Source organism: Borostomias antarcticus (genome assembly GCF_949987555.1).
Source record: "Borostomias antarcticus genome assembly, chromosome: 11".
Lineage (NCBI taxonomy): Eukaryota > Metazoa > Chordata > Actinopteri > Stomiiformes > Stomiidae > Borostomias > Borostomias antarcticus.
In genome coordinates, this window is record NC_140244.1 from 8,837,278 (window position 1) to 8,848,470 (window position 11,193).

At 43.4% G+C, this 11,193-nt stretch overlaps 2 protein-coding genes across 2 annotated transcripts; both read right to left on the reverse strand.

Annotated features, from left to right (window-relative positions):
• Positions 1-784: 784 nt before the first annotated feature.
• On the reverse strand, positions 785-7,800 carry map1lc3a (microtubule-associated protein 1 light chain 3 alpha). The gene is made up of 4 exons (XM_084445663.1): positions 7,613-7,800; positions 5,283-5,338; positions 4,090-4,196; positions 785-2,750 (listed from the first exon to the last, which is right to left on the reverse strand). Exons 1-4 carry the CDS (start codon positions 7,650-7,652, stop codon positions 2,588-2,590), a joined length of 366 nt encoding a protein of 121 aa, XP_084301789.1. The 5' UTR covers positions 7,653-7,800; the 3' UTR covers positions 785-2,587.
• Positions 7,801-8,266: 466 nt separating this feature from the next.
• Positions 8,267-10,581, reverse strand: dynlrb1 (dynein, light chain, roadblock-type 1). Its single transcript, XM_084445664.1, has 4 exons — positions 10,508-10,581; positions 9,691-9,766; positions 9,340-9,507; positions 8,267-8,750 (listed from the first exon to the last, which is right to left on the reverse strand). The coding sequence occupies exons 1-4, from the start codon at positions 10,508-10,510 to the stop codon at positions 8,707-8,709; spliced, it is 291 nt and encodes a 96-aa protein (XP_084301790.1). The 5' UTR covers positions 10,511-10,581; the 3' UTR covers positions 8,267-8,706.
• Positions 10,582-11,193: the final 612 nt, after the last annotated feature.

The window sequence follows — 11,193 nt, forward strand, 5'->3', positions numbered from 1 at the left end:
GTGGATGTCTGCAGTGTATTTCAAAAGCATCATCTTCGTGTGGAACAGAACTTCAAGAAGGCCAAAAACGTTGAATCATCAAATTTATTGAGCAAGCCTAACACGGGTCAAATCTCTAGGAAAATACTGCTTTCTCATACGAGGTGCCGCAGCTTTTAAACTGGCTTCAGGCCAGGAATCACATGACAAACACATTTGCATACAAGGAATGTTCATTAACACAGATATATGTTGTCAACTGATCTTCTGTTGTCAACTGATCTTCTGATTGGTCAATGTGTCAGCTGGTCTTTGCATCAGCTGAGCTCTCGCCCCCCGACACGGGGCTTCCTGGGATCACGTTACAACTGTAGGCTAAACTCACCTCAGAGGTGCTATCTTATTGACTCGGAGACAAAGGAATGTTTACTCAGGACAAAAGACATCTGTTGTAACCCACCTGTTAAAACTCCTTATAATAACACATTTCCACCTAAAGTGAAGTTTATTCATTATTCTAATAAAATGATTACTACATGAGTAATACAAATGTATTGATGTAATACATTAGGATACAGTATAAAAAATATACTACATGTTCTATTCTGGCACCAACAGCAAAGATTGTAAGAACTGTTCTTTCACTGGAGAGAGACAGGAGATTTTGGGAGATATTTGGGATGTTGACTTCAGTGCTCATCTTTTCCTCTTTTGACGTGTATTGATTGAGTTGAGTGAGGCGAGGCGAGGAGTGCACTGATAATAAAGTTCTTAACAAAAGTTTCCAAGGCAACATCTTTATTGGCAAATGCTTAAAATAAAGTTGTAGCAATGCGTCTATGTACACTCCTTGAATTAGTTACAATATCAGAATTTAAAATAAACACTTTGTAGCGAGAGTTGATTATATATGATGGTTTATACGCACACAATTTGTGTTTCACACATACACATACATGTATTTCAGTTTTTGGTATGGAAACAAATCTAAAAAGATAGTATTTAAATAAAATTAAAACAATTAGACCTGTTGCGTAAATCAATACATAAAAAGTTGTGGAAAATATGCAAGGTGTGTAGTGCTCCACAACTTGTGTTTCCAAAGTCACACACATACACATACATACACACACACAGTGTACTAAAGGAAAAAAAGAGTAGATACAAAAAGTATAGAATGATGTCATACAATAATTATATTCTAAATCCGATGCCGAGTGTTCTTGTATTTCATATTAATGTATATGTGCAAAGAAGCATACTTATTCCTACATTATATACCAGTTTGCTCTAATGTGTTCTATTAGCTAATATCACAACACACACCCATACCCAGGAGAGCCTGGTATTGACTACCCCAACACCACTCAGCTAGAGGCCCCCAGCACCAACACCACTCAGCTAGCTAGCCTGGTACTGAGCCACCAGCACCAACACCACTCAGCTAGAGGCCCCCAGAACCAACACCGCTCAGCTAGAGGCCCCCAGAACCAACACCACTCAGCTAGAGGCCCCCAGCACCAACACCACTCAGTTAGACGCCCCCAGAACCAACACCACTCAGCTAGCTAGGGGTTGACCTGTTTCACCACACAGCTCCGCCCGGATGGGTGGACTTCCTGTTCTGAGATCAGTGGAGTCGTCCAGACATGGCCAGGCTCCACCAATCACAACCCATGCTCCACCAATTGTGCCTTTGCCCTGGATCTCTGCATACTGTAGATCTTAAAAGGACTGGATGGGAAAAAGACAGCAGCAGCTACATATAGCCCTCTGATAGGCTCAATGGAATGGCCACCATCTTCCTATCCGATCGTTTGAGGAGAGTCCGGGGTTAAGGGAGCAGAGGTTGTTGCTGGACAGGGCCTGGGGCAGACACTAACTTACCCACCCTCTAATTAACGTGATCAGTCATTTGACCATAGATGGTGGTAGTTGTGACAGTGAGTGAGAGAAAAGGTATGGTGTTATTTAGGCAGACTATTCAGAGTGTGATGGTCAGGTAGTTCAGGATGCTGCTCTAACCCTAACCCTAACCCGATAGTGTTGCGGGGTTGGGCTACATCAGAATCCTGAAGATGCCGTGGGTACGCATGCCTGTTTACACCAAGAGAGAATTTAAACACTAGACACATAACCATGGCTTCTGGGGCGAGACCATTAAAAAAACATCTCATACAAAACTCTAAAGAGAATCAAAATCTAAAAACAAGGGATGAACCTGGGAGTGAAACCCTATTTATTTACAAGGCCTAGCAGTGTACTACAGCTCTTGTTTTTTATTTTATTTTTTAAAGCAGGTCCAGATGAAGATAAAACAAAAACAGAACTAGTGAGTGGATCTCTGACCCGGGGATCTCTGACCGCTGGATCTCTGACCCGTGGGGCTCTGACCCGTGGGGCTCTGGTGGCCCCGTCAGCCCAGCTGGGTCTCCTGCGGTCAGACCAGGGTGGTGGGAGGATTGCTGTGGTGCTGTCGTCTGTTCTATGATCCTTATGGGTTGTGGTTACTGAGCTAGGGTTGGAGATGATGATGGACACGGGGGGTAGGTTCTCTCCTCTGATCCTACTGGCCCTCTCCCCCCTCCTCTCCTGCCCCCCCCCCCCCCTAGCAGCCGAAGGTCTCCTGGGAGGCGTACACCATGTACAGGAAGCCGTCCTCGTCCCTCTCCTGCTCGTAGATCTCGGAGATGGACGTTGACACGCTCACCATGCTGTGCTGGTTGACCAATAGGAAGAAGGCCTGGGTGGGGTTGAGCTGCAGGCGTCGCCTGATAGGTGGAGAGGAAGAGAGAGAAGGATTTAGGGGAGGGAGGAGAGAGCAGGGGGTTGAGAGAATAGGCAGACACACGAAGCACTGCGGTCACCTGCAGCAGTGAGAGCGTGCCTGGCTGACCCCTCAAGATCATACAGCACCATGGCTCTCACTATCTCCAGATTATAGAGCATCATGGCTCTCACCATCTCCAGACCATAGAGCATCATGGCTCTCACCATCTCCAGACCATAGAGCATCATGGCTCTCACTATCTCCAGACCATAGAGCATCATGGCTCTCACTATCTCCAGGTAGCAAGGCGCTGGTGAGGAGAGAGCTACCTAGCGCTGATCAAAAAACCATGATCCACAGCTAGGAGAAAAACACAGCGGTGTGCATGAGAGAGCTACTCATCATGAGGATTTACTAAAACTGTCTCTCTCTCCAACGTTGGCTGAGCTGGTCCCAAACCAAACCTAGCTACCCCCTAACCTCCAACTACCATACATTTGAGTGGAACTGGTGAAAGCAATATGGCAGCAGCTCCAACCAGTCAGTCAGATAATACCCCCTGATGTCCTGTGTGATGACGACCGAGTCAGTTGTAGTCAGTTCTGGTCAGTTCTAGTCAGCTCAGTTCTAGTCAGGTCAGTTCTAGTCAGGTCAGTTCTAGTCAGGTCAGTTCTAGTCAGGTCAGTTCTGGTCAGTTCTAGTCAGGTCAGTTCTAGTCAGGTCAGTTCTGGTCAGTTCTAGTCAGGTCAGTTCTAGTCAGTTCTTGTCAGTTCAGTTCTAGTCAGGTCAGTTCTAGTCAGGTCAGTTCTAGTCAGGTCAGTTCTGGTCAGTTCTAGTCAGTTCTAGTCAGGTCAGTTCTAGTCAGGTCAGTTCTAGTCAGGTCAGTTCTAGTCAGGTCAGTTCTAGTCAGTTCTAGTCAGGTCAGTTCTAGTCAGGTCAGTTCTAGTCAGTTCTAGTCAGGTCAGTTCTAGTCAGGTCAGTTCTAGTCAGGTCAGTTCTGGTCAGTTCTAGTCAGGTCAGTTCTAGTCAGTTCTAGTCAGGTCAGTTCTAGTCAGGTCAGTTCTAGTCAGTTCTAGTCAGGTCAGTTCTAGTCAGGTCAGTTCTAGTCAGGTCAGTTCTAGTCAGTTCTAGTCAGGTCAGTTCTAGTCAGTTCTAGTCAGGTCAGTTCTAGTCAGTTCTAGTCAGGTCAGTTCAGGTCAGTTCTAGTCAGGTCAGTTCTAGTCAGTTCTAGTCAGTTCTAGTCAGGTCAGTTCTAGTCAGTTCTAGTCAGTTCTAGTCAGGTCAGTTCTAGTCAGGTCAGTTCTAGTCAGTTCTAGTCAGGTCAGTTCTAGTCAGCTCACCTGATGATCTTCACCAGCTCACTCATGTTCACATGGTCTGGAACCAAAAACTTGGTCTTGTCCAAAACTGGCAGCTGCTTCTCCCCCTTGTATCTTTCAATGATTACCTAGAACGGTTATATTAGGACACACACACACACACACACACACACAACACACAACACACAACACACAACACACACAGATAAATGATAACCAAAAATAGCCAACACAGCGTTCCCCCTATGTAGCCCTGTCTGTAGCTGACAAAGATGCTCCAAGGATGCTTCATCAAATTAAAGGGGTATTGTGCTATTTTCAAATATTGAGCTGGATCCAGATTTTCGTCCGACTCAAATTTCTTTAGAATGGAAGTGGCCAGGGCATGTTAATACGCGCTGGAAAAGTGTGTAATCTTACTGGTCTCAGTATGCTGTCCTGTGAAATGCATCACAATCCGTTGTGTTTACATGCATGGCAAGGCTTGGATATGGCAGAAAATGGACAAATGCACGCACATCCAAAATGTTTAAAACTGGGTGCTAGACAGAAAAACAAACTCATCAGGAAAAGTCACTTTGTCTGAAGAAGGGCTTGTAGCCCGAAACGTCACCTCGGTGTCAATTAAAAATCCTGGGAGCATATTTCTGGTGTGCAGACTCTAGTTTTCCTGAAGGCCTGGATATGAGCGTTGCTCAAGCCTCATGTCCCCCCCTCCCTAAATCTCAATCTAGCTCAATATTTGAGCGATCAATGAAATGATGGTCTCTATGTTTCGGATTATATCAGAAATAGGGCTAAATGTCCAAAATAGCACACTACCCCTTTAACTCAAATACTGGGAGTGTGGTTAATTAAGCTTGCCAGACCAAAACAAGCGCATCTGCTACATGTTGAAAAGTGTTCCTTAACAGTAAGACATGATAGTCTCACAGAGAGATATGGAGAGCACAGAGAGATATGGAGAGCACAGAGAGATATGGAGAGCACAGAGAGATATGGAGAGCACAGACAGGTATGAGGGGTCGACCTCCTGAACAGGCAAATGAGAGAATGACTTACTGGGATCAGGCCAGGGGCCAAAAAGAGATTTAACTTACTGGGATCAGTCCAGGGGCCAAAAAGAGATTTAACTTACTGGGATCAGGCCAGGGGCCAAAAAGAGGTTTAACTTACTGGGATGAGTCCAGGGGCCAAAAAGAGGTTTAACTTACGGGGATCTTGTTGGGGTGCTGGTCCCGGATCTGCTGCACCTCTTTGCAGCGATCAGCTACAGATGACAAAGACAGATCATCAATGGACGCCTCAGACAGTCTTCTATCAGTGTGTGTGCGTATATATATATACACAGACACACACACACAGACACACACACACACACACACACACACAGACGCACACACTCACTATATGGACGAAAGTATTGGGCCACCTACACATTACACCTACATGAGCTTTTATGACCTCCTATTCTAAATCCATAGGTATTAATATAGAGTTGGTCCCCTCTTCTGGGAAGGCTTTCTGCCTGTGTGAGGTCAGACACTGAGGAGACGAGAGAGCCTTACATCACCAAGCGCAATGCCAAGCAACAGACGGAGTGGTGTAAAGCACACCGCCACTGGACTCTGGAGCAGTGGAAATGTGTTCTGTGGAGTGACGAATCACACTTCTCTATCTGGCAGTCTGATGGACCAGTCTTGGTTTGGTGAATGCCAGGAGAACGTTACCTGCCTGACTGCATTGTGCCAACTGTAAAGTTTGGTGGAGGAGGGATAATGGTCTGGAGTTGGCATCTAGGCCTCTTAGTTCCAGTGAAGCTTACTAAGACATGTTGGATAATTCCATGATTCCAGCTTTGTGGGAACAGTTTGGGGAAGGACCTTTTCTGTTCCAGCATGACTGTGCCCCAGTGCACAAAACAAGGCATGGTTGGGTGAGGTTGGTGTGGAAGAACTGGCCCACACAGAGCCCTGAACTCAACCATATCAAACACCTTTGAGATGAATTAGAATGGAGATTGCGAGCTAGGTCCTCTCGTCCAATATCAGTGTCTGACCTCACAAATGCTATTTTGGATAAATGGATAAAAATTCTTGTGGACTCTCCACACCAAAATCTTGTAGAAATCCTTCCCAGAAGAGTGGAAGCTGTTATAGCTGCAAAGAGAGGACCAACTCCATATGAATACCTATGCATTTAGAATGGGATGTCATAAACGCTCCTGTAGGTGTAATGTGTCGGTGTTCCAATACTTTTGTCCATATAGTGTATATTAGGCCCAGATATGCTAAATAATAATAACCACTTATAATGTTATGATTGGGCTGTATGTTGAATTGAGGGTTAGGTTACATTTAAAGCTGCAGGACATCAGTTATATCTCAGATGTGGAATAATGCATGTTGCTGTGTTTCAGAGTGGCCTTCTCCTACTTGGCTTTGTCAGGGGAATAAACTGAGCCATTTCAGTCCAGCCTATTTTCCTCACTAGCAGTCAAGCTGAGAGGGATCAAGAGAAACTATGAAAGGCTCTATTGTTGTGGTATGTGTGCTGTTCCTTTACTGGCTCAAGATGCCCTTTGGTTTAAAGTCCTACTCGTACAGTGGGTAAGTGGGGTTAGGGTAAGTAAGTAGTCATTTATTGATCCCTGAGAGAAAATTGTGGAATTACATATCCCTGCAACATTTCAAGCAATTCATCCTTGTTTTGATCAGGGCCACTGCTACTTAATTAACCAAGGAGTTAAGTGGGTGAAAGGACACCCAACTCTTAGTTGAGTTAATATGATCCATTCACGTCCTTTCTTAAATATAAACAAATGTGTACATTAGCATAGGTTATTATTGACACTGGCTGGGTTGGTTGTTTATCATTTTCCAAACTTCTTGAGATTATGCAATCACCTCGCCCATAACTCCTCCCTCCCCACGCCCCTAGCCGGATCAAATTACATGATTCTTATAACACGTGTACAGTGGACAATATATTGGCGTATGTTGTTTTGTTCATAGCTAGTTAGCAGTTCAAGTTAGCTAACTTTTCAGTCGAGCTGGTTAATAAAAATGAAATGAAATCATCGGCCCATAATGAGTCACTGAGGATAGCTATGCTTTGGGATTGTGACCGAATTAACTGTATAATGTTTGCTAATGTTTTCCACCACACGCAGTCGGTTTATGGAATTGCAACAACAACATTGACAGCTGTGGTTAAGGCATAGATGTATTGGGTTAAGGTTAACGTTACTGTAGCTATCTTGTTTTCAAGAGCAGGCCCATCTCTGACGTCAAGTAATGTTGTTCCTTCAACATTTAATCTCTAGCTGGCTCTGGCTAACTAAATCTACAGCGACTAACGTTTGTTTCGAAATATTGACAATACTGTTCAAATAATTACAGTTACAAACCGATTACAGCTAGACACAATGTGGTTAAATACCTATGCATAGCTAGCTAACGTTAGCTCGACATCTAGATAACTAGACTAGTAACGTTACGTCTAGCTAGCTAGATAGCACAGCAACGTAGACTACGTTACTTACCAAATGTCCTTCTTTGTTTGAAAGGTCTATCGGATGGCATTGCCGTTGATTCAATTATACCAATCTGGGGAATATAACCGAATATTCAGTAGTTATAGCGAGCTAGTTCGCTACTTAGGTCGTAAAATGATTTATATAATAATTTGTTCCGAGTCCTGACTCCGTCAGGGAACGTTAATGTTATGCTGTTCGTCTGGCTAGTCTGCTCACTGTACAAAACAGGGTTGCCAGGTTTCATAGCACTATCCTACCGTCAGGGTCTCTAAAACCTTGATGCGAGGATGTAACCGATTCTAACTTACCCGTTTACCTGCTAGTTTTAGGGCCTACTTTGAATTAAACACACTGGAAGCAGTTATGAATTGTCATACAGTAATATGTATTTAACAAGTATTTTGCGACTTCTGTGCTTTACGAGTCGGTTTTTGCAGTGCACTTTGGACATACTTAACCTGGCAACCCTGATACCTATTTAGGACAAAGCAAGTAAAGCAATCACGTCACCCACTTTACTGCCCCCACTAACTCATGAAATCTAACATCTGTTCCAATTAGCTTCCTTCAACAATCAAAGAAAAAAGAATCCGTTTTACTGTGTAAATCATGTTTTACTTTTTATTGGTCTTGCAAAATACCAACATAAAATGGCGAGGCGTCAAGAGCAGGTTTTTTGTAGTGTAATATGCTGCTCACCATTTGCAAAAAAACACTGTTCAAACTATTGGCAACTGGCAGAGGACCAAATGTAAACAAAATAAATAAATACGTAATTTAACTTCAAATGCAGACCTTGACAAGACCTTCTTGTGTGTGTGTGTGTGTGAGAGGAGGGGGGGGGGGGGGGGTCTAGGGAAGTGTTCATGCAGGGACAGTCACAACTGGAATGATGATAGCAAACAAAGTAATAATCTGTCCTGGAGTTCTAGTCTACAGTCCCACATTATCAGTCAACAAGCTAAGAAATGCATCTAGTTCCTTATCATAAGGGAGTCTTGAACTTTTAATTCAGCAACATACTAAAGACAGAATAAATGTTTGGCATTTAAATAGAAAAAAGAAGAAACCCAAAGTTGGAGAAAGTTGAGATCGTCCTCTCAGTCTGAAGGGTTCTGAATGACGATCAGGAAATAGTCTTTATCTGTAGAAGGGAAACAACAGATATAGTCTCTAAGAATACTCTGAACAGATATAGTCTCCACTAAGAATACTCTGAACAGATATAGTCTCCACTAAGAATACTCTGAACAGATATAGTCTCCACTAAGAATACTCGGACAAAAAAAAAGTCTGCCCGCTTCAATCGAGCTGAAGCATTTACAAACACAGGACTGCATCAGAAGCAGAGACAGAAAGCGGAGTTAACCCAATACAGAGTAGTATTTTCCAACCCAATCATCATTATAATCATCATCTCACTGCTCTTGGAGTATTCAGCTTTACATACAAGTTGAATGCATTACATCATACAGAAACACTGTGGAGTTGCCTCAAGCAATAGCCTAGAGTGTGCTGAATTACCCTCATGTCATGCAATACAAGATGCTTTGAGAATGACAACAACCAGAACCTCAAATTATTCCTCATCTCTGTACCTGCATCAAGATCTAGTTCTTCTTTGAGTAGACTATACCCATTTATTTACCCAACGCACTGCTGTGTTCACTAGGCAGTCACTGTCTAGTTAGTGAGCAAACCAGTGCATGTCACAGCCATCCCCCATGTCATACCTGGAGCAATCATGATCTCGTTCTTCTTGGAGCGGATGCGGAGGAAGGTGAGGTCATTCTGAGGGTCAATATCCCTGACGGTCCCGCGGGCCTTCATCACCAGCTGGTGGATCAGGCCTGCGTACTGGACTGTACTAGAGTTGTCAAGTGTGGTCTTGATGGGGATGCCTTCACACAAGGAGTGAGAGAAAGTGGCTGATTTTAACTTCCTCACTGTCAAGACGTTTTTGTTTGTTTTATTTTCTTGTTTATGTTTAAATCTGAAAGAGACTGTTGACCTTTTGGTTTATATGTAGTTCGTTTTCTTTGTTTAAACACATGCACCTGGGCCATGCAGGGAATATGTTTTACCTTCTGCGTTGACAATAATGATTCCTTGAACTCCTTTCTGGCTCTGGATTCGCTTGAGCGTCTCCTCGACCTCGGCCTAAAGGGATATCAGTTCAAAGACAATGTAAAAGTGTAGCTAAAGATCGCTCTCAGTATTCTCGGGAAGCTATCAAACAACAAAGTAAAATCTAGGTGAAATCTCACTATAACAGGACAAAGGCGCAAAGAACGACCAAACCAAATAACCAGAGCCTTTTCATATCTGCCATAACCCGGCCATAACTAACGCTAGCATTGTAGTGCTGTCAGGTCGTCGCTCGTCAGTATTGCTCCTTCACTTGCGCGCGCTGGGTTCCTGGGTCATCTGGCTTGTCTTATATAAACACCGTTTTCTAGCTGAGTGGGCGGGTATTAATATACTTATATTTATATAGCTACGGTATATCTGTACTGAGGAGGAGTGAGTAACCAATACAACTCGGTTAACGTTACACTAGTGCTAACATCTCTGTTTACATATGCATTGACCAAATTTCGCAAGCTTAGCATAGTTGTAGCGAACTGACGTTACCTAGCTATAAGGTTATGTCTAGCTATGTACAGCTCAATATTTATTGTCGAGCTGTATTCATTGTTTATTTACAATGCTAGCTAACTAGCTAGCTAGCTAGCTAGCTGAAGTTGGAAAACGCCCAGCTCGTGCTAGCATGTGAACAAGATTATGTTATGTGTAGCTTAGCTTAGCTAGCTAGCACTAGACACAAAGTGGCAAGAATAGGAACATAACCATTTATCGACAGCGTAAAACAAACCTAGCACTAATCAAATCGCTACATACCATCTTAGTGAAGGTTGAACTTGCGCTCAAGAAACTGTAGCCACTCAACAAATGGTAATGCTAGCAGACTGTCATCCTCTAACGACGTCATCAGAATGCTGCGAGGAATTGTCTACTGCGTTCTATTAATGCATCCATGGTTCCGAATCGCAATTTATTTATACTATTCGTACCTATTCATTCGTATTCGTTCTATTAATACATCCATGATTCGTACTACAGAAGCCCTTACAAAGTACGTAGGCCTACTTTGCATGCAGTATGCATACAATGAAATCATTGAAATGGGACTAGCCTACTTCTAGCTAAAACCCCATTCACACATGCAGTCTAACCAGTAAATTGTAGGGAACACAATGGGGCATGTGTGAACGGGAGCAGGGTTATATCCCAGGAAATTTGCACATAATTTACAGAGTCAAGACCTAGAGCATTATTAAGTCAAATTAACGCCAGAATGCATCGAAAGCGCAAACAAAAATATCATACGTAAAAAAGATGTCATAACTGAGATGTGTGTTTCCATTGTCTTACCTCCAAAGGTTTAGGCTACCTTTGAAGTTTTTTGAAGCACGTCAGTGTCGTTCAGAAGCTAATTTATGAAATTGGCAGAATAAACAAGGACATGAGCCGGGAGGAGGTCAAGGCCCTGAGGTCCAGGGAGTATCACAAGTCCACCAGCTCAA

Bases quoted from the DNA above. Each gene is read 5' to 3' on its own strand.
- dynlrb1 (XM_084445664.1), bottom strand. The intron at 9,508-9,690 runs GTAAAACATATT...CCTTGTGTGAAG, and splicing joins CATTATTGTCAACGCAGAAG to GCATCCCCATCAAGACCACA. The intron at 8,751-9,339 runs GTATGACATGGG...TCCCTTCTACAG, and splicing joins CGAGATCATGATTGCTCCAG to ATAAAGACTATTTCCTGATC.
- map1lc3a (XM_084445663.1), bottom strand. From the start codon at position 7,652: ATGCCATCCGATAGACCTTTCAAACAAAGAAGGACATTTG. The intron at 5,339-7,612 runs GTAAGTAACGTA...TGTCATCTGTAG, and splicing joins CAAACAAAGAAGGACATTTG to CTGATCGCTGCAAAGAGGTG. The intron at 4,197-5,282 runs GTAAGTTAAACC...TAACCGTTCTAG, and splicing joins AGCACCCCAACAAGATCCCC to GTAATCATTGAAAGATACAA.